This window comes from Rhea americana, unplaced genomic scaffold, assembly GCF_003343005.1.
Source record: "Rhea americana isolate MKP2758 unplaced genomic scaffold, rheAme1 scaffold_56, whole genome shotgun sequence".
Lineage (NCBI taxonomy): Eukaryota > Metazoa > Chordata > Aves > Rheiformes > Rheidae > Rhea > Rhea americana.
The window spans coordinates 4,534,074-4,560,236 of NW_028186712.1; the positions used below are offsets into that span (position 1 = coordinate 4,534,074).

The 26,163-nt window shown below is 39.2% G+C and overlaps 1 protein-coding gene across 1 annotated transcript in view; it reads left to right on the forward strand.

The window, feature by feature from the left end:
* Window positions 1-2,466, forward strand: part of CXADR (CXADR cell adhesion molecule) — a 38,255-nt gene extending 35,789 nt beyond the window's left edge. The window contains exon 8 of the mRNA XM_085318920.1: window positions 1,936-2,466. Coding sequence (XP_085175046.1) covers window positions 1,936-1,977 — 42 coding nt within the window. The 3' untranslated portion in view covers window positions 1,978-2,466. The remainder of the gene's footprint in view (window positions 1-1,935) is intronic.
* The last annotated feature ends 23,697 nt before the right edge of the window (window positions 2,467-26,163 follow it).

The following is a 26,163-nucleotide window of genomic DNA, read 5'->3' on the forward strand; positions in this document are numbered from 1 at the left end:
TCCCCTCCCATCCTCCCATAACCAGGATATGCTAACTGTCTCCAGATTCATTTGTGCGAGGGAGTAAACAGGACGTGCTTGATGGAAAGCTTTGATGGAAAGGCTCACGTGCCTGCTTTATCCTTGAGAAAAGCTAGATTTATAAACATTTTGGCACATAACAGTTCTGTTTCTGCAGGCTTTTCCAATAGAGTGGGCTAGGATGAACTGTGTGGAACAGAAGAAAACTTCTTTTTTTAGAAGGCATGTGTTTACTAATTATTAACTAGTTTCTGAAAGCTATTAATACAAGAGATTACAAATACTTGTGCTCTGTTAGTTGTGGTGCAAAGTCAAGAATATAGATGGAAAGGACACCTCTTGCCTCAGTGTACAAAATAACCAATCTCTTCCAGAGTATCAGTCAATTTGATCAGATATGGTTTCAGGCTTATAGCAGTTCTCCTGTTTCCGTGATATTAGAGATGAGGATAAATGTATTAACTTCGTGTAGAAAAGAAGTTTCCGGGGGCGGGGGGGAGGGAATATGCTGCCATATGCTGCCAAAAACTTCCAAAATGGAGAGAATGTTGGATAAACAATCCTGAAAATTATTATACAACCCTGCTAGATGTAGTTATTCTGCTTAAAGACTAATTTATGAAGATAAAGTATATGAGTAATAAGCAGAAGGTTTTGGAAAAGCTCCTTAGCTAGATTAATTGTTTTAAATAGAGAGAAGACAAATGTGGTGATTTAGTGCCAAGTAGTGCTTGGCAGTGCTTTGAATTATGTTTGCAAGCGTTGTGAAGGTACTCAATTACTTTTACTATCGTGCAGCTGGGTGATTTTTATTCAAAGCCTAATTCTAATCAACATGTGACACTTTACGAAGAAGTATGTGGGAGAAAGTGAGATGTTGTATGAGATAGCCTGGATCAGTTTCATAATTTGGCTTTACGCAGGAAYTGCAGAGCATGTTCAGTACTTCCTTAACTGTTTTGGAATTGAGGCATAATTTAAACATCTGTGAGGGCTTGAAGCCTTTATAGCCTGAAGTGGTGGAGTAAGAAAATTAGATGTTTCTAGTAAATGCAATATGTCCACATACATTTGTAATGTATTAATTGCAAAGAGGTTTTTTTGTGTAGAATATCATGTTTTGAAAATGAATATTGAAGACAGCAAAACTTGAGTGCCAGCAGCACATAAAAAAAAAAAAAAAAAAGATGTTTTTGCAGCATGGAATTGGTAGCAATAATGCTTTAGTTATGATTTTTCTTAGAATACCAGGATTTGAATATTAAATCACAAAATAAGGCACTTTTATTAGTAGTAGTAGTAGTATCATTATCATCAGATAGTATCCAGAGAATGTTCAAAAAAAAAAATCAAGAAATTAGAAGAACTGACTTTTAAAGAAATAATGAAACAAGAGATTATGCAGTTTTGGATAACTTGCRAAAACTTTGAGTGCTTTTAGCAGTAAACAAAAAATTGGTGTTCTTTGATAATTTAAGTTACTGGCATGAAACTGATGAAAGAAAGCTCTAAGTAGAAATTCAGAAATACTTTAATGTGAGATTATGGTAGGCATATGATGGGAAATCCATGAGAACTTTGAAATAACCTGAGTGAAAATACTAGAAAATTTGCTATACATTTAAACTCATATTTGTTACTAGAAGCCTAGAGAGTGATCTTGTTAGCAGCAGCCCACTCTGACTTCAGAGGGAATTAAAGCATGTTCTAAATGATCTGTCARTAATTTATCTATGTTCATTAATGGACTTTATTTGCCACAACACTTCATTGGTTTTATGTAAGGCACTTGTATAAACTCTTATCTGAATGATTATAATTTGGATGATTATCTGAATCATAAATTTAATTACACTATGTTATAATATATAACCCCTTGCTAATATAGATCAATGATATTCTTTTTTTTTATAGTATGACATCGCACACAAGATTGGTGACATAACAGTGGTATAAATATGAAGAAACAGGCATGATTTTTTTGCATGAATTTCAAGTACGGTGAAACTGAAGTTCATTGTGAAATGAAGTGCTTTTTTATATYTAACCTCACTTTAGATTGAAGATTCTAAAGTAGACTATTCAGTTTTGTAAGTACAGATTTTTTTCTTCTGAATATTTTTAATGCAAAAATTACAATGTGACTACCAACCACTTTTCTTACTAGTTCTGTAATTTAAAAAGCAGACACCCTCCCCCAAAATAGATTCAAAACTCAGGTTACAGAAATACAACTTTAAGCAATAGGGTGTTGAAAGAGACTATTGTCTTAAATACAGAGTAGTTTTGTTTATGACTAGTTTTTRGTTCTGATGATTTGATAGGAAGTGTATTTTTTACTTAATGCTATAGTACTATTAATAATGCACCTGAAGAAAATGAAGTCTTACAACCTGACTATGAAATGCACTGTATTTGAAGGCTGTATATATTCTATGACATTTAATAAAAAGTACTTGAACTTCACACTTAACTGCTTTAACATAATCTGTTAATACAGATGTTGTAGTAATTCATGTCTGTACACAGCCTTGTTGTGTTCCTCAGCTTACCTTACGGGATTTGGGGAAAAAAAAGAGTGCACTGTTCAAAGCAGAGCAGTTATACATTACTCGTCTTTATTGTCTTCTATGCCAKGGAGGCTTTGAGTATTGATTTCATAATGAAAATATTAATCTCCAAAGCTGTGCAAGGATAAGATCACTGTAGACTAGTTTTTAGAATGGGAGCTTAGTAAATACCTTATATGATAAAGTTGTGGCTAAGTGAAAAGCAATAGAAGTCTAATCACAGAATCACAGAATGGGTAAGGTTGGAAGGGACCTGTGGAGATCATCTAGTCCAATCTCCCTGCTCAGCCAGGTCACCTAGAGCATGTTAGACAGGGTTGCGTCCAGGTGGGCTTWGAATATCKCCAGAGAAGGAGACTCCRCAACCTCTCTGGGCAACCTGTGCCAGGGCCCTGTCACTCTCACAGTGAAGAAATTCCCCCTCACRTTCAGGCGGAWCTTCCTGTGCTTCAATTTCTGCCCATTGCCYCTTGTCCTGTCACAYGGGACAACTGAAAAGAATTAGCCCTGTCCCCTTGACACCCCGCTTTGGATACTTATAGGCATTGATAAGATCCCTCCTCAGTCTTCTCTTCCCCAGGCTGAAGAGGCCCAGATCTCACAGCCGTTCCTCATAGGGCAGATGCTCCAGCCCTCTGATCGTCTTCGTAGCCCTACACTGGACTCTCTCCAGTAGCTCCACGTCTCTCTTTTGTACTGGGGAGCCCAGAACTGGATGCAGTACTCGAGATGAGGCCTCACCAAGATCACCTCCCTCCTGGCCACCTCCCTCCTTGCCAGCTTATGGTTAACTTGTTGTCCACCAGCACTCCCAGGTCCTTCTCCACAGAGCTGCTCTCCAGCAGGTCAGCCCCCAGCTTGTACTGGTGCCTAGGGTTATTCCTCYGTAGGTGCAGGACCCTGCACTTGCCCTTTTTGAACCTCAGGAGGTTCCTCTCYGCCCAACTCTCCAGCCTGTCCAGGTCTCTCTGTATGGCAGCACAGCCCTCAGGTGTGTCAGCCACTCCTCCCAGCTTGGTATCCTCTGCAAACTTGCTGAGGAGGCACTCCGTCCCCTCATCCAGGTCACTGATGAATGAGTTGAACAGGACGTGACYCAGTACTGAGCCCTGGAGGATGCCACTAGCTGCAGGCTTCCACCTAGACTCTGCACTGCTGATRACAACCCTCTGAGCTCTACCTCTCAGCCAGTTTTCAATCCACCTCACTCACTGYCCACTCATCTATCCTGCACTTTCTGAGCTTGCCTAGGAGGATGTTATGGGTGACAGTGTTGATAGCCTTGGTGAAGTCAAGGTACACAACAACCAATGCTCTCCCCTCAGATACCCAGACAGTCATTCCATATTAGAAGGCTATCGGATTGGTTAAGCAGGATTTCCCTTTGGTGAATCCATGCTGACTGCTCCTGATCACCTTTTTTCCTCCATATTTCTGGAGATGACATCCAGAATGAGCTGTTCCATCACCTTTCCAGGGATGGAGGTGAGGCTGACCAGCCTATAGTCGCCTGGGTCTTCCTTCTTGCCCTTGAAGACTGGAGTGACATTAGTTTTCTTCCAGCCCTCAGGCACCTCTCCAGTTCTCCAGCACCTTTCAAAGATGATGGAGAGCAGCCTGGCAACAACATCYGCCAGCTYYSTCAGTACCTGTTGGTGCATCCCATCAGGGCCCATGGATTTGCRAACATCAAGCTTGCCCAGAAGATCTCTAATCCTATCCTCCTCAACCTCAACTCTAGAGTCCCTTCTCTAGACTCTCTCTTGTCTCCACGCTCTGAGATTCTTGAGGGCTGCCCTTAGCAGTGAAGACCGAAGCAAAGGCGGCATTCAGTAACTCTGCCTTCTCTGGATCCTTTGTTACCAGGGCCCCCATCCCATTCAGTAGTGGGCCCACGTTTTCCCTAGTCTTCCTCTTGCTACTGATGTTTTTGAAGAATCCCTTCTTGTCCTTAACATCCCTTGCCAGACTTAATTCTAAATAGGCCTTAGCCTTCCTCACTGCATCTCTGCACACTCTGGCAGCTTTCTTATAATCCTCCCAAGTTACTTGTCCCCTCTTTCACATCCTTTATACTTTCTTCTTCTGTCTGAGTTTTCCCAGGAGCTCCTAGCTCGTCCATGCTGGTCTCCTGCCCCCTTTGCTGGACTTCTTTCTCCTTGGGATGCATGGCCTTTGAACTTGGAGGAAGTGGTGCTTGAATACTAGCAAGTTCTCCTGGACCTCCCTTCCTTCTAGGGCTTTAACCCATGAGATTACTCCAAATAGGCCTCTGAAGAGACCAAAGTCCATTCTCCTGAAGTCCARGGTTGCAATCCTGCTTGTTGCCTTATTTCTTTCCTGCAAGATCCTGAACTCCACCATCTCATGGTCACTGCAACTAAGGCTGCCCCCAACCTTCATRTCTCCAACCAGTCCMTMTCTGTTGGTTAGGACAAGGTCCAGCAGGACACCCTTCCTTGTAGGCTCCTCCACCTTCTCCACCACCTGTGACAAGAAATTATSATTGATGCTCTGCAGGAGCCTCCTGGACTGTTTGTGCCGAGCTGCRTTGTCCTTCCAGTAGGTATCAGTGTGGTTGAAGTCTCCCATGAGAACCAGGGTCTGTGATTGTGAGGCTACTTCCAGCTGTCTGTAGAAGGCACCATCTACCTCCTCTTCCTGATAAGGTGGCCTGTAGAAGACACCCACAACGGTGCCCCCCTCCCCGTATTAGCCTGTCCTTTGATCTTCACCTATAAGCTYTGGACTGGCTCCTCCTCCATCCCGATGCAGAGCTTGATGCATTCCAGTTGCTCTCTCACATAATACTCCAGTGATACTTGGGCATTTTAGATAGCTCATTGTTATCTATCACAGTCCAAATAAGTTAGAGCTGTCTGAAGAATGATCTAGCATTTGAAAGCTAATAGCAAGGATATGCAAGCTTAAGTCTATCTTTGACTGTTTCTGTACTTTTGAGAACTACTGGGTGTATGTGCACATGCTGATTTTTTTGTTGTTGTTGATTTTTATTATTATTATTGTAATATATAGATCCTAATTTAAAACTTAATCCAGTGATTTCTGCTATACAAGCCTACCATAAAATTTATTGATGAAACTGATGGCTTTAATGTTGAAAAGTTGGGTTACTTATTGGATTATTTTTTTGCTTCTGCTTTTGAGAGGAGCACACCTAATTCTTGAATAAACTCACACTCAGATGTTTTTGACTAAAACATTTATGTAGTTAGTTCTATCACTGCACATGAAAAAAAATACATAAGGCTATCTAAAGCAAACAGTAATATCTTCATAAGAAAAAGGGAAGAGAGGAAGAGTTTTGAAATGTCACAAGATTAAGTTGCCAAAAACTATTAAAATCATTCCAAATCTAATTTAATTTCAGTATCATAATTGCAGAAAGACACTTTACCTTTAAGAAATGCTCTATTTATTGCAGAACACTACATTCCTAATTCCCTCCTTTGTTCATGCTGCCTAAACTTGTCTGTGAGCAAAACTGGCAAGAAATTAATCAAGGTTAAATTCCATTGGGATTAGGGTGAAAGTCACCAGATCAAGGAGCAGCAGCTGCCTGTTTAATGCATGTTCCGTAAAATTCTTTGTTTTATAGACAGAACTTCTCTTGTTTTGTTGCAGTGTTCTCCAGCTCAGATGAATAGGTTTCCCCCCCCCTTCTCAATGAATGCCATCATCTAAGTGCTTAATTATTACTGTTTTAGGAGGAGGATAAAAGTAGGYGTTATTGTGCAGGTTTACAGTGTTACTGAGAAACTGACTTTTGTAAAAGAAGTCCGGAAAAATCTGCAATGCTTGACTGAACAAAGTGTTTTCTTGGAGAAACACTTGAAATAAAATAGTTTTTGAAGTCCAATTCCTACCTAAATTAACTTTTAATGTGTTTATACTTTAAGTAAAGAAAAAACTGGAACAAATACTGTCAATGAAGTTGTGTGTGCAGTTTGCAATGAAATTTGCATTTCTTCTTTCTTCAAGGAAGCTAGTAACTGCTAGTTTGAACTGCTTTGTCATCTTTCTAATGAGATGCTTGGCTAACCCGGATCACAGTACAGCTGTTCTTACCAGCTTTTCAGATGCCGATACCAAGTGTTTCACAAGATACTGAATATTGACTGTTTATCCCATAAATCCACCCCAATGAGATGATCAAGTAAATTTTGTTAATTTTATGTTACAGTGGGAGAACCAGAGTAGAAAGGTTTGAAGCTTGTCTGTAATAATGAAGCTTAAAGATCGTRCCAACAGAGATTATTGTGACAAGGTGGCTGTTTTTACTTATTTTAGATGTCAGCAGGCATTTTTACTTGGTTATGGGTGGGATATTGAGCCCTTTATCTTTTGAATCTAAGATGCAGAGTGGCTTGTGTAGCCAGTGGGTGGAGAAAACACCCTAGCTTTTGTGCCAACATTATTAAATTAGCAGAAGCAGTGGTGCATTTAACATATCTTAAATTCTTGTCAAGACTTGCTTTTTTACAGTAAATTCAAGCAGGTGCTTATTTCATAACTGTGCTGTTGTCCACACCCAAAAATATCTGCTCTGATGTYTTACATTCAAGCTAGCCAGCCTGGACCTGGCTAATGGGATAAAGCCTAAATGTTGCCTGTATTCAATATGCTGAATCTTTGCTGCAAAAATGGATAAGCTAACACACAATTTTTCCCATAGTCCCTATATAATATGTTGTTTTATCAAATGCAAATCATTAGATCAAGCAAAGAGTTTTTACTTTAGTTCAAATCACTTCTGTTTCATTTTTCCAAAAGCTGTTAAAGACATCTGGAAAATAACATTGTGCTCATCTCTTCTTACGTTTTCTAATATCTTCTGTGTGGTTACCAAGCATTCTAGTCATGTAGACTTTTAGGTTTCAGGTAGACTTTGGAAAATGTATGTTGCAATCTGTTACTGAAGTTGCTAATATGAGTCCAAACTGCCTAGATGTTGGCTCACATACTGTCTTGGGTTTGGAGKGAGCCAAATAGTTCACCAGATGGAATTCCCCATGGTCTTAGGGGCTGGTTAAAATTCAAACTTCACCTGACAGGCAATATGGCTGCAAATGGCTCAAAAATGGAAATAAGCTATSCTAGTATAAGGCCATTTCACATTGCTACAACTGTAACCATGCCTAAACTTATATTTTTTGTAATTATTGGCATCACATTAAAAAACAAACAAACAAAAGACCTCTAATCCTGATTTTGCTTGCATGTACATTTTAAATAGCAGAAATTCAGCACATTGCAGAATGAATTGGTCCTGCCTTTCTTGCTTTTGGCTTTTCATTCCTGGTCTTTTGTCTAYTTCCTATGCTTTGTCAGCATAAACACTGAGGTAGCTGCTGTAAACCACAACAGAGACATGATTTAATTTAAAATTATGTAGGTATAGTGAAAGGTTTAGTTTTAATCTAGATCTGTTCATCATTTCAATTCTCCAGGCAGCTGCAYCATTATTTATGCTGACAAATGGGAAAGGAGACAGTGTGAAAGKGGGAACAGAATACAAGAGAAAGGCAAGACAACTACTTTCAAAAGCGTGCCTAAGGTATGCTTTTGTGTTTTGYGTGTGTGTGTTTTGTATCAGCATTTGGAGAATGGTTGGAGAAATGGGCTAACAAGAACCTCATGAAGTTCAGCAAAGGGACCTGCCAAGTCCRGCACTTGGGGAGGAATAACCCCATGCACCAGTACAGGCTGGTGGCAGACTGGTTAGAAAGCAGCTTGGTGGAAAAGGCTCTGGGACACTAAACTGATCATAAGCCAGCAATGCACCCTTGCTGCAAAGGTGGCCAGTGGTGACCCAGTCTGCTTTAGGAAGAGCACTGCCATTGCGTTGAGGAAGGTAATCCTCCTGTTGTATGCTAAGTGGTGCTGATTATTTGAATCACACAAGAAAGACATAAACTGTACAATAGGTAACTCTTGTATTAATATCCAAACCAAAGGTAATAGCATGTTATAAAGTCTTACATCCCTTCTGATGCTGGGAACTTCAATTTGTTACAGCATTGGATGGACCTCTATTCAGGTGATAGCATGCTGCACRGATCCTCTTTGTGGTGAGGTTCACCAGTATTGCATTCTTTTGAGCTTCTGTAGGTTTTTCTTAGATGTTCTGTAAGCAAAAGAATGAAAGCCTGTTGCTTCTCTTCAAAATAAAGACAAGGACATGCCAGTGGCGTTATCACTGATGGTGAGTGGTTAGCCAACTTAATTCTATGTCAAAGGATAAGTGCAGCGCAGCACAATACAGTCCTGAAGGTCAAATGACAGTACAGCACAGTACCAACCTGCGCCTATTCAGGACAGCTTCTGTGGATCACAGCTACTTAAGGTACAATAGTTTTCCAGTTAGGCCACTATTTGTTCACCTTTCATTACATGTTCTTCTTTCCCCTGATGAGACCACAACTGGAGTGAAGCATCCAGATCTGGGCTCCCCAGTCCAAGAGAGAGAGGATCATACTGAAGTAACTGCAGCAAAMGGCCACAAAGATGAGTAAGGGACKGGAGCATCTGTCATGGGAGGAGAGGTTGAGAGACCAGGGGCTGTTTAGCCTGGAAAAGAGAAGGCTCAAGGGGATCTTATCAATGTGTATAAATATCTGATGGGGGTGGGGAATAAACAAGACAGAGATGGACTCTTCTTAGAGGTAGCCAAGGRCAGGACAAGAGGCAAATAAACACAAATAGAAATACAGGCAATCCTATTTAAACAGAAGAAAGTACTTTCTTAGGGGGAGGGTGATTAAACACTRGAACAGGTTGCCCAGAGATATTGTCAACCTCCATCCTTGGAGATAWTTGAAACATGTCCCATCATGGGACATGATTCTGGGCAGTTTGCTGTAGCTGACTCTGCCTTTTGCGAGAAGGACTTGGACTAGGCAATAAAGCTGGACAAGAGGTGCCTTCCAAGCTCAACTATTCTGTGATTATGTGAAAAAGATGTGCATACTCAAATACTTTCTGCATCAGAAATGGTGATCATCTACCACGTAAATTTGAAGATACTGGAAGACTATAGGCACCTCAGCTGTTGACACTGCTATTTGCAGGCACCTTCAGCCCTCCTAGCCTGCTCAGAAGCCTCCTCCTCTCATTTGGATGCACAGCTTGCACTGCATTACACATACCTTCTGTTGACTTCCACGTTTGAAATATGAGTGTATGTACGTATCCAAAGTATGTTCTCAGGATATCCTGTTCCAGTCAATGTGGACAAAATACATTGGCAGTAGTTGCCACTTTTCTTTGATACTCAGAGGAGGTGGTGGTTCATAATCTGATGTTTTGAACTATGAGCTTGCAAAGATGTATGCAGTTATTTTAAGTGACTGAAGTAATTCCAAGTTAAAGTCTCTCCCTAAGGCATCTTGTAAAACAGATCCATGTGGACAAATCACCTTTAGCTTCAAAGACAGTGTAGATGTAATACTGGCAGTGTGCTTCTCTGTATTATTTGCAAAATAATGTAATTTTTGTATCAAATGGATCAAATACAAGTGAAAAGGAGGAATTACTTATTCCAAACTCTAGAAACATATGAAAGATAAAGAAGGAAATCATTAATTAAAAACAGTATCTTTTACTAAAATGTAGTAGAATGTTCAATGGCTGCTTGCTTAAATTCACAAACCCAGGCATAGCTCACTAGATTTTAACACGACTATCTGAGATGTTAGTGTTCTTCATTCCAGCCTATTTATTTTGCTTCAGATAGCTTTTGCTGYTTATAGAAAAATGCAATATGTTAAGAACCTCAAGTAATTTATTTTGAGCATAATACAGGTTTCATTAATGTTCAGGAGGCAGCTAGACTTGAGTAGTGCCTGAGGTGATATTGAAGATGTAAAAATGCATGTAAAACACTGTATGTGCTATATGCATTACAAATAAATCTCTGGGAACAGAGTAAATTGCATTAGTTAGAATTATTACAACAGGAACTGTGAAGCTTTGGCTGATAGAGGAAAAATAATGGAATTACTCTGCCTTCTGTTGTCACACAATATCATATTGCATTTTGCCATCTTTGATTGTCTAACTTGCCAGTGTCATTTCTCTTTGTCCTTGTGTTTGAGACATCACGACTGCAACATGAATGTGTTGCCCATGCAGAAACATCACTATTCCCTTTGCGTTTGTCTTTCTCACCTTTGAACCTTTTTCTGTGCAGCCCTCTGTTATCAGAAAACAAACTTTTCCAAAGGTTCTGTTAATCCTACTCATGAGGTTCAGAGAAAAGTAGGTGGTAAATCTAATAAATCCCAACTATAAATGCTCAACTTCCTTTTCTTCCTAGGCTGCTTCTTTTCTGAAAACAAAAGGAGTCTTTTATCAGCTCTCAAGGTTATATTTCAATGACCTCCTGTAGTAAATTATTGTTATTTGTGGAAAGAATAATATAGCTTGAGGCAACGTGGTCATCCACAAGGAATCAGTGTGAGACTGGAAGCGAGGGTGAGGGGCCTTCCCTAYGGTCTCTGAAGAACATGTGTACTTCTAAGTCAAAGAGAATGGAGCCTGAGCACTGGACCTCTGATTGTCTGGGGGGATTGTCATCTGGTAGCCCAGTTCCCTAGTGCTATTTGGGATGTCTGATTGGTCTCTCTAAGATATTTCTGATATATATATATATGTATATATATATATATGTGTATACACACACACACACACACACACACACATATATATATATATATATGTAAAGAATCAAAGTGGACAGGCCCTAGACTAGAATCAAACTTTTGCCCTCTTTTTCTTAGCAATGTTCATGTACCCTGGACCTGACAATTTCAGTTTCTTTCCAGCCTGTAGAACATGAGCCTTGTAGAAGTACCAGAAATGGCAGAAAAGCATCAGCCAGGTGTATAGGTGTACAGAGTTCTCTATGTAGGGGAGCTGTGATTGTCTGGATTGAAAGGTTTTGAATACCCTCTAGTAGTAGACTGTCCTGTACAAATATGCTTATTTACATTTCCCAGACCCCCTGGCTCCTACTATGGTGAATGGAAAACTCATATTCTGTTTTGCTTTCTTTATTTTAGTAACAGGAAAGTGGCTCACACAATATGGAGCTCCAAGAGACCAAACAGAAAGTATAGACTTTCAGAGACACTTTTTCTATATTTTTAGGACTAGCTCCACTGATTTCTTTAGTTGGAGAGTAAGAGAAGCTGTTATTTGACCTAAAATAGTGCTATTATTATTCACAAAATTCATTGTACCCAATGGTGTCCTACTATATTATACTAAAAAGCCATATTTTTGGTATGTCAGTGGATTGCCTGGAGCAAGAAAATATATGGAAGAACATAAGCTATATCCTGTATGCTGATATTGGTGATGGTTGCTTTTACTTTGTGGGTTCTGAATGTATTTGCTTGGYGTTGCGCTTTCATGCAGAAGAGTAAGGATTAGGCTTGTACCACTGTGAGATGATTCATGTATAGGGAATGCGCATATTCAGAAAGAGTTAGTTTTCAAGAGTAAATCACTGAAGAGAAGCTTACAATAGGAATCAAGAATAAACTGATAGCTAAGCAAAGAAGAAATTTGTTTAATAAAAGGCAATAAAACTAAGGACTTTTCATCAAGTTAAATCTCAAGCAATTATGACTGCTTCCTGACAATTTTTCTGAAGTTGCTATTCCTAATCCTTTTCTAAAATATAAATTGTAGATATACAGTTCATTCTTTGATTTCAGATAATATGTATTTATGTATACTAAAAAGATATATTTATAAGAAAACTCTTATATGTAAAACAAATATACACTCCCTGAGGTGCTTTTTCAATTTTATCACACAATGTTGCATTAGTACAATGTAAAAGCTTACATAATAACAGAATAGGGCTGGATATTTAAAGTTAATATACCATCAACTAGATGTCAAACTGTTATTTGCTTTATCTGAAAATGTTTAATATTATCCAATATTTAGCAAAATAAGAGTCTTCCAATATTTATATTATTCACATTTTCCCAGAGATGTTAACATAACCCAATAATTGGCATGAATTCTATCCAGCAATGAGCACTGCAGGAAATGCATTTTGTATTTGTGACTTACTACATCTTTTAGAGGTTCAGTGCAAATTTGTAGTGTATAACAAATCTTGCATTTGGGAATGTTCGATTTTCTTTCTGAATGCACCTAATTTATTCTGAAGTAGAAGGTAACATCAAGCTTAACATACTTCTCAGTAGAAAACCTTCTCTGAAAGATTGTTTACTTGACTATATGCACCTAATTTGCAAATAGGATACTATGTTAACCTTAAACAGATGCTTTCAAAAAATTTGCATGTGAAGTCCCTCCTTATAAAAAATGGCCATAGACAAACATAAAGCTAACACAACTGGAAATAAATATTCCTTGAAACAGTTATTCTGCTTGAATTTCAGCTCTCATCTTCATTGTGAAGAATCCAGACATGACAACGTAATTCTGGTATATGAGCTCTGAAGAGTAAGATTTTCAGAGCCAAACCACAAAAAAGAAAGAAGTCAAGAGATGGCTTAGAGGATACCACTAGACTTGTGTTTAGTTTGTCAGTTTGACTCCTATCTAAGCTGATAACAGGAAAGTGCTACTGCTGATAGAAACTGCTTGAAAACTTTGGTGAAATGTGTTTATGACTCTCTTGGTTACCTCAGGCCACTTAGTTAACCTCATCAAAGAGGTACCCTATTCCAGCCACTACAGATCTCTTGATGTGATTGTTGGTTTGCAGCTGTGGGTCAGGAAGAATCAAAATGGAAAACTCAAAAAGGCAGGAGATGCAGTAGATTTTGGTGAAATTRATTTTTAAATAACACATCAAGACTAAAGTTCTGTTACTACAGGAGTAAATGTTAGCTACCGTTCCAACTTAAAAAAAAAAAAAGAGAGAGAGAGAGCTTCAAAAAATCATCCTATTTACAGACTTTCTCTGCTGGTGGTTGTTTTGTTTCTTCTTCTTTTTTTTTTTCTTTTCCTCTGCTGTAATATTGAACTTAATATGATGCTTAGACAATAACATACAATGACATCTGTTTTTAGGCTACCAGCTCATCTCACAGGAAGAAGGGGTTAAGTAAAGAGGGCAGGTGCTTGCTTGTGTAGTGACACTTTCAGATGTGTGACTGTTTTTTATGAAATAAAGATCATATGGCAAATGACTCTGGATTTGCCACAGATTGAAAGTGATCTTAATTAGGACCACTTGGTAGCCACTTACATATTCAGATACTAGTGCTACTTAGAACAGATAATAAGTAGTCAAGATTTACCCAAAGCCAGTTTGTAGAAATCGCTGCACAGAGCTTTAGCCCTAGTAGTGCCATTGGCCTGAAATTTGCTACTCTGTAACCTTTTATCATACGAATATTTTACAGAGCCTTCTTGCTCCTATTTTTCTTTTATTGAGCTGCTGTTGTTGGTCTTGCAGCCTTGTACTTSCATACTTGTTATTACGGCACGCTCTCATGGGAAGCAACTACAATGGGAGTAAAAATCACCCCTCTTGCCCCCTCTTTACCTTACCACTTGTTTTGCAGATTTTAGTTCGTATTAAAGAAAAACAAACACAGTGCACAATAGCTAGGTAATAGWCATTTAAATACTTAATAATATGTGTGTACAGAAGCGTGACAACTAATGTGCAACATTTGCACCCAATTAGCATACTTCAATCAATGTGAACAGCATCATCAATGGGAATGATCACTGAGGGGTTTAAGCAGATCTTGATGAAAAGTATACAGTCCTGGGGAAAAGCTTGGGCAAAAAATTGCCATCTCCATCATCTTCCACCTGCCGCATTGCAGAGAACCTCCCTTCCTTCCCAGGCACTGTTCCTGTTTCTACTCTCTCTGCTGGCTGCTTTTCTCCTTTTTTTTTTTTTTTTTTTTTTTTTTTTTTAACCCCCTCTCCTTTGTCTTTTTATCTTCCTCATCAAGTAGCTTTCACTCTTAGAATCCCTTATATGCCATAAACTACCGACCATGCTAATGAAACTCTGTGCTTGTAAACCCACGTCAACATCCTTTGTGCATCAAGTACTCATTTCATTTCTTTTATAACTCTATTAGGGCACAGCTGTAGGCAGGGTAGGTGTTGARTCAAAGGGAGATGGGGCTAGAAAGGCACCAAATTTTTGTCTGAACTCAGTACTGATTTTTGTTTTTCTTTTAATTTGATCAAGTGAAATTGAATAACAAAGAAAGGCAAATCTAAATCRTTGTTTAGGCAACAAAATACAGCTAAGAATGAAAACTATAGCTTCATTGAAAACAATGCAATAGATGTGCTATAGTTACCTGTGGAAATCCACATTGATCATATTCTRAGATCCAACTTGAATACATTATGAAAACATCAATTTCATCCAATTTTACTGAAGGAGAAGTAGAACTTGAAATCTGAAGCTGATTTATATTTGTTTGTGTGCATTTGGATGCTCTTGCCATTTGGAAGTTATTGTAGTGAATATCCATTGATTCTACAATATGTTTTAGCAGACACTGAAGAGAGAAATGCATCTAACAGCATCTTGCCAATATTCAGTTCTACCAGCTCTGCCATACATCCATGTAATAAATCAGTCAGGCTTTATAAAATTAACCCCAAGCCAATTAATAATGACATCTAATGCTATTATTATACACCGTCCAGAAACTTAAGCAGAGACCAGCATCTATGTTCTGTGCCATGTATGGCAGTGTTATAGCCATGAACTAAAAATTTTCTGAAATTTGAAAATATTTCTTTCCTTTATCTCCCCTGTTCTATGTTTATTATCCTGATTTATCTTATKGACTTAGTTATTGTTAATTTATGTAACTGAAGAGAAAAAGGTCCAACTACTTACTTACACTTTCCTACTTACTGATTTATTTCAGTCTTATACGTTCTTCATCATGAGAAAGCACATAAAATAGGAAGAAAATGCTAGATTTTGCAATCTTATAGCATCTAACAATATTTGATATTTTTTCCTATTTAGTCTCTAACTACTAGAATTATTTAATGAAAGAGCAATTTTTTGAAAGGATATTTAATTAAAAATAAGAAACAGACATATCAAAAGTTAAAAAAAGTGTATTCCATAGTGTTTGCATACAGACATACGTGTATGCACATAGCATTTTAAAATCCACACTTACTTACACACACAGTTGCCATATTGTTACCCTTAGATGTAGGTGAGGAATAGGAACGTAATGAAACAGAAACAAATTCCTGTTCTTTCATACACTGATTTAACTAAACCATTAACATGCTTAATCTTATCCTTAGCAAATAATTATGCGGTTACTGTATTTATGGTGCAGTAGAGCCTAAATGTTCCAACCTGCAGGGTGGCCTTTCTGTGCTGTTAGACACTACAGGTAAGCAGTAAGAAACCAGCCCTGCCATGTAGTCTTTATAGTCTGAATAGTAAAGACTACCAAATGATGGGAGAGGAAGGAAAGGGCAGACTATTTTCTTTATTTTGCAAATGGCGAATTGAGCTACAGGTTGATTAAAAGAGATACCAAAGATCAAAAGGAATCCTGCAGCAGAACGACAACCCCGAACCAGACTGCCGGTATGAAAGTTCAGTGCGTGCACCATCTCCACGTTCTTCCAGAAACTATAGCTGCATAAGTAAAGGCAGGGAAAGTATACCTAGGCCTTAACTTGAAATGTTGGCAGAATTGGAAGTCGATAGGTAGAAGGAGCAAACTGGAAACTGTAGGACAGGATTATGGAATTGCAAGCAAAGCTTTTAACCTGTGAGTTTTCCCTTCAAATATTTTTGATGATATGACTGCCAGAATTTTATATCTACACGCACACACACACACATATACGTATGATATGACTGCCAGAATTACTTCCAGTGGGAGACTTGATAAAAAGGTATGGATCTTATTTTTCCAGGTTTTGTTTCGTGAGCTGGTGGAAAGATTGTGCTGTCTGTCAGTTTCTGAAGATCAAAGYGTGTTGGAAGTGTATGCAGCAAAAAAAACAATAATCTGCCACTTTGGAATAATTTGCAGCAAAAGACATTCCCAGTGCAGATCAGATGATGAATCTGTGATCTCAAAAGGGGATTACTTTGGATTACTTTTCCAGTGAAGCAGGTGCTTAGTATAATCCAGCAGACAACTGCAACAAGAGCTAATTCACTGCTTGATTTCTTTTCTTTTTTTTTTTTAATTTTAAATGTGATTTAATCAAATGGATTTTCATATACTAATTAACACTATTTTGTTACTGTATTTGTGTCTATAAAACAGATTATGTGATATATATGCGTGTGTATATTATATATATGTGTGTCTATGTGTGTGTATATATATGCACACATATGTGCACACATTATATGCACACACACGTGCACACACACACATACACACACATATAAATATATAAGCAACCGAAAATTAATGGCCAGAATTTCAGGGGAGGCAAGAACTATGGTAGGAAGTAATCTAAACTACATTTTGGTTTACAGCAGTTTCAAGTAAGTTTAAACACTACTTCTTGTAAGAATATTCTGTCTTGATTGTCCATTCCACTGTACAGTTTTTTTTTTTTTTCTGAGACAGTAAGAATACAACTGGTATCTGGCCAGGGTTTAGTCCTGATGAATTATTTTACTGCTTTTGTGATATTTGAAGAAAAAATCTATTATGATTTCACTCATAGTTAATCTGTCTTTCATCCTGGTAGGGATATTGTGATACAAGTAACATGGTGCTTAGAAACCATCTATTCACACATAAACAGTAATTACCTATTCCTGTAATTTAATGTTTTACTTCATCATGCTTATTGCTATGTAYCATTTTACACATACAAGAATACTTGAGCTCCTTAAACAAATAGTGCAGCATAAGGAAATGTTACAAAGAGACTTTTCTGCATCATAATTCTTCCAACCTCTCCCACTTCTGTGCTGGCAATACACTGATTGCCTCTGCCAGCAATAAATTGATCTGCCATCTCCGTGTTGACCTAGGTTGTGACCACGGACTGATAGATATAAACCCATTATTCCATGCGTTCCCCATCTCACAAATTGGCCCCTGCTTGCCTAAGAAGTGCTGTTTATCCAGAACCAGGATYGGTGGATCTGCACAGGGACAGGAACAGAAATGAAGGAACTCAACTTGTACCTTATGTGCCTGAAGTAAGAGAAATCTGTGCATATTCTATGTATTAAAAGGTATCCATTTTGATATACAGGGAAGGCAGACTTTGAAGGGAAGCTGAAATATTCTGTGTAGTATAAAATCTCGTGGGAAGAAGAGCAGAAGTCAGCTAGCGATTCCTCTGACGGTGAAAATAAATGAGTGCTGAAGCTCTAGGTCCAGGCAGCTTCACATTAATGGAAGTTTGGATCCAGCAGCACGATTGCTACCTCTGTTTAGACAGTGATGGCTGCAAGACCGTAGCCCTGGCTGCACCCTCCCCCACTGTTTAAAAACCAATTTGMATCATCATTCCTGTGTTCAAGCAAGCATGAATAAGCCCTGGGAAGCTTGTTCCATAGTCCAGATGAAGCTCAGTCAGTTGTTCCTGTTTCAGTCCCCAAAGACAGACTCTCAGAGGTTTCCTCTGCCATGTTATTGGCCCAGAGCTCTTCTTTGGACTCCGCAGCAGGCTGGAACTAAATGAGAAAGTCAAGATCCCAGTAACTTTTAAAGATACTCTGGAAACAGGCAAAATGATTCTTTCCCTAGTGCATACTGTTCTAGGTGAGACACCATCTTCAGCAAYGAACAAAGTAATATGAAAAGTGACAGGGAGATTAGACCTCCAAATTGCTGAGATGGAATGGGGTCAAGTTTGGCAAAACGTATTAAATCAGCTGGAGAAGTCCTTTTTTAAAAAATAAGAGATTATTAGCAGCCACACTGTATATGTATTCTGCTCTTCCTGTTCAGAACCTGCACTTTATCCACTGAAGCTGGGACAGAAAGGTGCAGGCAGTATAAATACATATTGTTAGCTTATGTAGTAAAAAGCTCATCTCCACACACACATAAAGGAGCATGGAGAGAGACAACGGCAGAYGGGGGAAGCTCAATAACACCTTGCCCAGCTACTGCCAGGCCCACCACAGGAGAGAGTGCTCGGCCCACCAGGGACTGGTCTGCAYGAGTACAGAGGAGCGCGGAGGCACAGCGGCGGGTGGGGAACCCACGTTGCCTGCTGAGAGGAACGGACACCCTGCCCAGCTCCTCCAGGGCTGTGCCAGGACACCGACGGTCCCACGAACCGGTTGTGAAACCCAGCATGGTGAGTCAACAGGGCTCTCTGGGGCCCCTCGCTGACTGAGGGGCTCGCTGCCTTGGGTATGGGACACAATATGGGGTGCAGGGGAAGAGCATTTGGATTTGCCCAAGACTTATTATGGGATGTTTAAGGCAGGAACCAAAGGTAGAGAAAGGGTGGGATCTAAGTGATTTGCGGAGGAATGAAGATGGGAAAATAGAGGGATATGGAGATAAAAAGAGGCAGATCGCATGTAAATGGGATCATGCTCTGCACCCGGTCAGCAGTCTGTCCTATATTTTTACTACATTCCTTTCTAACTGTTTCCCTGGGTGAGGGGGCTCTATCCTGTGTGTGTGTGTGTGTGAGTGTGTGTGTGTGTTGAGGTTTGAGTGCCAGCTACACGAGTGGAACAAGAGTCACAGGACCATGTGTCTGTGCTGCTGCAGAGCGAGGGTGTGAGAATGATGTGCAATCGATAACAAACATCAGGCCAGACTAGCAGGCAAGCAGGCGGAGTGGCCTCGAGCCAGGTATGCGTGTGTGTCTCTCTAAGCGCGAGACACGAAGAGGAATTGGCTACCAGTGGGACCTGGGGACCAACAGCCAGAGAGACTGTGGGTCAGGGCATCGGCTGAGAGCTGTTCGTGTGCGTCTGTATGTGTGTGTGTCTAGGGGTAAGGCATAAGAACAAGGATCCAGGATCAGCTGCTGAATGGGCTGCATGTCCAGGGCCAGCTGCTGGGGGGGGATCCACGTTGTGCATATATACACATACATATGTGTGTGTCCCACTGACARACCTTCCTCTTGATCAGCCAGAGAGAGGAGCAGGGTGAGGCCACCGGTGCAGTTTGTGTGAGTGCTGRGAGCRTCTGGCCCTGTTGATCCGGGTRGCTGGCCATGTATCTATGTATGTAACGTTGTACACGTGTGTTGGTGCGCCCTGCCTACTGGGAAGACCTGCTCAGCCTTGCTATTGGTTGGGTCTGTGGACATGAAGCTGTGGCAGCCTCATCCCATGGAGCAACCAGATTCAACCTCCTTCCCTAATGTATGTAATGCAAACTCCCTATGTTCTCATGCTTCACTAGTTTGCTTCTACTGGAACRTATCAATAATATTTTGTCAGAGAACAGACATCAGAATCTGTCTTTTTAATATAAGAACTACTCCCCTGAAGACATGAAAATATGTGTTAGCAAGGACTAATACTAGGACTATGATACAAGAGTCAAAGTGCTTTGTTGTTTTAGGAGTATTGTAAGACCAGATATATTTATAATGTGTTTTTACTAAATATTTATGACAAGTATCAGAAGAACTATAAATAACACATAACAAGTTTTCCTCTTGTGCCGGATTTTCAACCTGTAAATGAYATTGAATTTGTATAAAATATATTTTCTTGTCTGAAGAAGTCCTCTAACACATCACAAGTTGCTAAAGACACCTGAAAGTTGGCATGTGCAATCATTTAATATAATAATAATAATAAACAATTTTGCTTCTAAAAATCTTCTTGTCCCTATAAATCATTCCAAGGTACCCAGGTGCCTGTATAACAAAAAGTACTTAAGCAAAGGATTAATTTATACATATGAATAGTTCTTTTGAAGTCACATGTCTGACATTATGCATGAGATTTTTCCTAAACAGCTATTAGTTCTCTATACAGAAAAGAAAAAAAAAATACACATGATGATTGTACTAAAATGCTGATCTATGTGGCAATGTACTAGCAATTACATGAATYTTGGGACACTGCCTAATTGTACTTTGCCCCATCATCTCCTAGATTTTTCTAGGATGTGTGCTCCAAAAAAGGTACATGCAGGTCAGTGAAATGATAAGGCAATTCTGTGAAATCCACTGTTCACRTAATATAATGGTTCAGTGGGGCTGGAAGACAACCTGCAGTGGATGCTGATAAATAGCTAATAATGAGACTCATAGCATGCCTACTTTGTCTGACAGCTATTTTCCTGTGGTGTTCAGACATAACTGGGCTATTGTTGGCAGACAAGTAAATATTATGTGTATTCAAAGAAACAACACAGCCTTAGGCTTGTACATTAGGAAAAAAAAGGGGATTTTTTTTTTTTTTTTTGGTATCATGGATTTGTGATCCTGTAGATAAGAATTACTTTCTTTGTTTTCTTTTCTTTTTTCTTTCTTCTTTTTCTTTTTTCTTTTTTTAGAACACAGTCGTAAAAGAAGATATATAATTACATTACATAAAAAGATACGTGATTTTACATGTCATTATGGGATTCAATGACACTATCCTTATCAAACATAAATTTACTGCTGATATAAACTCATCTCAGAGACATCACAGCAAACTATACAAGCTAAGGATATCTCTGTTCCTTTTATTCCTAGCRTGTTAGCTTCCTTGCAGTTATGGTTCTCTGTTGGAACTGGCAAATTAATTTAGAATTATAGCTACTCTGCAKTAATATGTGTAAAAATTGTATTTAAAAATAAGCATATTTTTTGCYCTAAGCCTCCTCTTATGACTGAAAATGTGGTTAGTGTATATTTTACTGTGGTAAGAAATTGGAAGAATAAGCAGGTCATCAAAACACAGAGTAGTTTTAGTTTCTGGAAGCCATTTTCTGTCCTCCTAAATGTTTTTGAGCTTAATAATATGTGTGAAGCAATCATAAATGTCAACACATGTGAGTCTTCTGAAGTCATACCTTTACACCTAGTTTCCAGTTCACCGTCTATTATGTTATTGTGCTCTAAATACATATTGCTCTATGTAAATAGGATAATGCCATATGTTTTATTTCCTAACTTGCTCTTATTTATGTGTTTGGGGGCTAGTTACATAATGGAGCTATGATACTAGGCTGCTAAACACGCTAGAAAGAGTGAAAAAGAAAAATGTAATTGCTGAAATTTACCACCAGAGAGAGCTTTTGTCTTTCTAACATTAACAGGAAGACTACAAAAAGCAGTACTTCATCCATCTCTTGTGAGCGTCGTAATGGAAATCTTTGCTAGGATTGGTATAGCTATTATTATCTTACTGCTAGTTTTATTTATAAGTAAGTATTGAATTATTCCTCTAGATATCAGGAGGAAAATAATGAATTAAAATGTCACTGTAACTAAGTGTTAGTTACAGCACCAATAGGAAAYATAAATGCTGAGTAGGTGTTTGTGTATATAAACATGAATATAAATTATTTTAATAGAACACTTGGTCCTGTCAGGAAAGCTGAGAAAATGGGTAAAACTGACATAAATTGGAGCCAAACTGTAGTACTAWCTACATGACTAGAATCTAGGAAGGTCCTGATCTGATACCCTTTCATTTGATTTTAATTTAGTCTTCACTAACAAAAAGTGAAGCGTGGAAATGCAGTCAGACTTGAACTGTCTGAATGGGGCGCTATGCTGCACACTTCTCCTTAGCTGTGAAAATATGCAGATAAGCTGGCTCTGGGGATATATTTTTTGATTTCCACCACTGACATATGACACAATTACAAAATACTTTTTAATGTATACAAGCATATGATCTTTTAGATTTGAAATACTCTTTTTGATTTTTTGGGGGATTTCTTAAAAAGAAAAACAATTTCCATAAGATGGACATAATTTTATATATTTATTTATTTATTTATTTATCTGCTTAATAGAGCTTGTATTATATTTTGCCTGATGGCTTGTATCATTTCTGGCAAAGATACCAACTTTGGCTCAGGAAGATCGGCAAGTTGGGAGATGTTCTGAAGCTATTTCTGGAAAGTGTWACAGTATGTCTGCAGTGTCCTCAGYTTYTTTCCTGGGCAAAGTGTTGCAAAGAGGATACTAGGCAAAATATATCCTTGCTGTGATCCAGCAGCTCCACTAACTTCATGACTGACAGTCAAGGATGAGGTAGACTCCTCTTTCACTCCCTCTCCCCCAGTATCCCCTCTCCACTTCTAGCCCAAAAGAGTGCTTGAAGGTGACTGATATCACTGTCACATGATCCTGCTGAGRTCTATGCAGAAATGTATGGAAACTTTCAGTGAAGCAATGTCTTTTTTCTAATATGAAGATTGTTATTGTTAACCTTGTAACGATGCCATGAATCTGTCGTACTCTCCACTCTGAAAGTTTTTCAGTTCTTTCACTTAACTGGCCCTCACTGCACGTTCTTTCCCTTAGTGTGTTAAAACTTCAGGGACTGCTATGGAATATGTGAGTTCCAACCTGTAAAGAAACACTTCTAATGGTAGGTAGAATAATTAAAGCCAAAGCTTGATCCAAGCTTTTCTTAGTGTCCTCTAATATTCCTCTTGATAAGGATCAAGGTACTCTACATCTTTTTTTTTTTTTTTTTTTTTTTTTTTTTTTTTGGTAGAAGCAAAAAGATGGTATATTAAGTAGCCACAATAGCAACATATTTCCTCTTAGAACAGAGCCAAACAACACATGACTAAAATGCAATCATCCACATAACCAGCCCTACACACATATGGACATCCAAGAAATCCTCCCAAAAGAGTGACTATAGGTCGTATGAATCATTCTGACAGGTTGTAGCTAGCCAGTCTAATTGTAGGCTGTCTTTAATGCTGTTTTCTGAGTGTTTTTATGTGTCACTAAATAAATAAGTAGCAGAACATTGACAGCCAACAATTATTGTGAAATCCTAAAAAAGCTGTTATTGATTTGGGCTTCATGTAAAYAAGACTTCAAACTTCAGAGGTTCCTCCTAGGAATAGGTGACTATGTGAAAGTATCCTGGTACGAAGCAGGTTATAATTTGTTTTGCTTACTTGGAAAAAAAATGCAAGTATATGTATTCCAATATAGTTTTCAAAAATGTATTTTAAGAGAAATTTGAATTTAAGTCTCTTAAATTTAGTTCAACCAAATTTTGACCCTAAAGTGAGCTCTTTACTCATGAATGTTGCATTAGCGGCTTGCTGAGAGTTCTTGGTATTCTAGCCCTTAACATCMATTAGGCTAGACATGTTATTGCAGCATTTGATTGACCAGATTTGTAATCAGAGCTGATCATATCAAAAACTCACCAGTTCCAAGGGAGATTTTAGAGCTGTTACAAYTCAATACTGTGCTTAGAGAAAAGGTAAATAATAGAGGTCTTGACCTGCAAGATACTGAACATGTTGATAATATGTGAAAGTCTCCTGYTGGCTACTTCCATCATTCAGAATTAACGATAATTAGAGAAATCTTTACTTCTATCATTAATGTCTCTCCACGGTCTTTTTCAACCTTGCTGATAATTTTATGAAGGTGTCAGTGTGTGGGCAAAACAGAAATCTTTCCTTCTCTCACGCCATTAAGTTTGCAGCTGAGAAAGCACATGCCCAGGCAGGTCCCTTACAGAGAAAAGCTCCAGGATGCCCTGGGACCTGCCAGCACACAACTGAAACTCCGTGGAACGTGGCACACAACTCGGGGAGAACCAGGGCTGATATATGTCCTGAGGCTCCYGGGTCTTTACATGTGATGTAAAGGTGCATAAAGCATTTCAAAACTTCAGTGGGCTGATTTTCTAGCTATTTTTGTGGATGTAGTGCAAAGCTTTTGTAATTGCTTTACAGCCAACTCATGTATGCTAAGGATAAGATCCTATACTGGAGAGTAATAGCTCTCAACCTCTCCTCCTGCCCGGCACTGCAGGATCCCATAACCAGGCTGTGCAATGCTGCTCTTTCAAGCAATGTTCACACAACTGCTTGTGAGACTGTGTTGCAGATTACCTCAGACAACTGATTTAACTGAAAAATAAATCAGCAAAAAAAAAAAAAGGTCCTATGATAACATCTCCCCGCTCAAAACTGCCTACAGGAGTTAGCACAAATTGAAACACAGGAAGCTCCATCTGAACATGAGGAAAAACTTTTTTACCGTGGGGGTGACTACTCACTGGAACAGGTTGAAATTGTAGGGTCTTCTTCCTTGGAGATATTCAAAAGTCATTTGGGCACGATCCTAGGCAACGTGCTCTGTGTGAGCCTGCTTGAGCAGCAGAGCTTAGAGGTCCCTCCCTTCCAAACTTGATGATTCTGTGATTTGGTGAAGAAGAAGAGAGAGCTAGTTGTAGAGCTGGAAGAAGCAAAGAGAGGTGAAGAAACCTGGCAAGGAGATCAGCCAGGAAATGCACATCGACCCATTGAGTAAAATATGCATCTATGTGAATCACATTATACCTGTTTACTTACCTTTATGTAGGGAAGTTAGCACAGTAAGTAGGGTGTGAACTGACAGCACATCACGCCTCAGCCTGCCTCATGGTASAGGCAGAAAGAGTTGGCGATGAGCTGCATCAACATAGCAACTCACTGCTGTCGCCTACTCTACCTCTCCCTGCCCATCACTCCACGTGCAGCCTTCTGTGGGCTGGTTTGGGCACACCTCAGRCCAGCCACAAGCCAGCCAAACCACAGCAAAGACTGTAGCGAATTTTCTGCCTCTGTAATGAGTGACTCTGGGAATGATCTGGCAAAGGCCAGGGCCAGTTCAGCAAAGGAGTGAGACTTGGTGCTCAAGAATTGAGGGAAGGGGAAGGTAGGGCAGCAGGGAGCATTCACTTGGCTCAGCTGCCTACAAAACCACCATGCTAGCACAAGATAGCAGGTTTCAAAAACTGCCTTACCCAGAGGCTCTGAGTTTGCAAAGGTGGTATGTATCTTCATGAGGAGTATCTGTGGATTCACATCCKTTCTTGCTGATGGCCTCAGGACTTGGGTGAGAAAGCATCTTCCGTTTCATAGTAGAGCAAAAAGGCCCTAAAGACAAGTGAGACTCCAGCTCTCAGGACGTCTTTTCTTTTCAGTTACGCTGTCATCCCCTAGTGCATCTGATCTGTCTTGATAGGTTTCAACACTTTTCCCTACAAATGACTCAACCATCATTTCCCACTGTACCTTTGCAGAGATTATAAAGGGAAAGTGACACATTAGACTAGTTGGTTTGCCCTGCTTTCAGAACAAATAGTGCCAGCTTTAGAGTTTACATTGGATTTTTGAAGCAGAGGACTGAAAAATTACTTTTCTTTCTCTCTTCTATTACTGTTCTAACCTAAGGCTTCCAATTTCAGCATACTTTGTTCAAGACATACCACACACACAGAGAAAAAAAAATCCAAAGAGCAGCAGTTCAGAACTTAACTGGTGTATAGTTTGGTTATTTCAAGAAGTTGACTCAGCTCTGAGTGAAGGAGGGAAAATGATGGGAATATTTAGACTTAATTTTATGCAGCAGCTGTGGGGGGGGGAGAAAAGAAGAAGGCTATCAGAGTCAA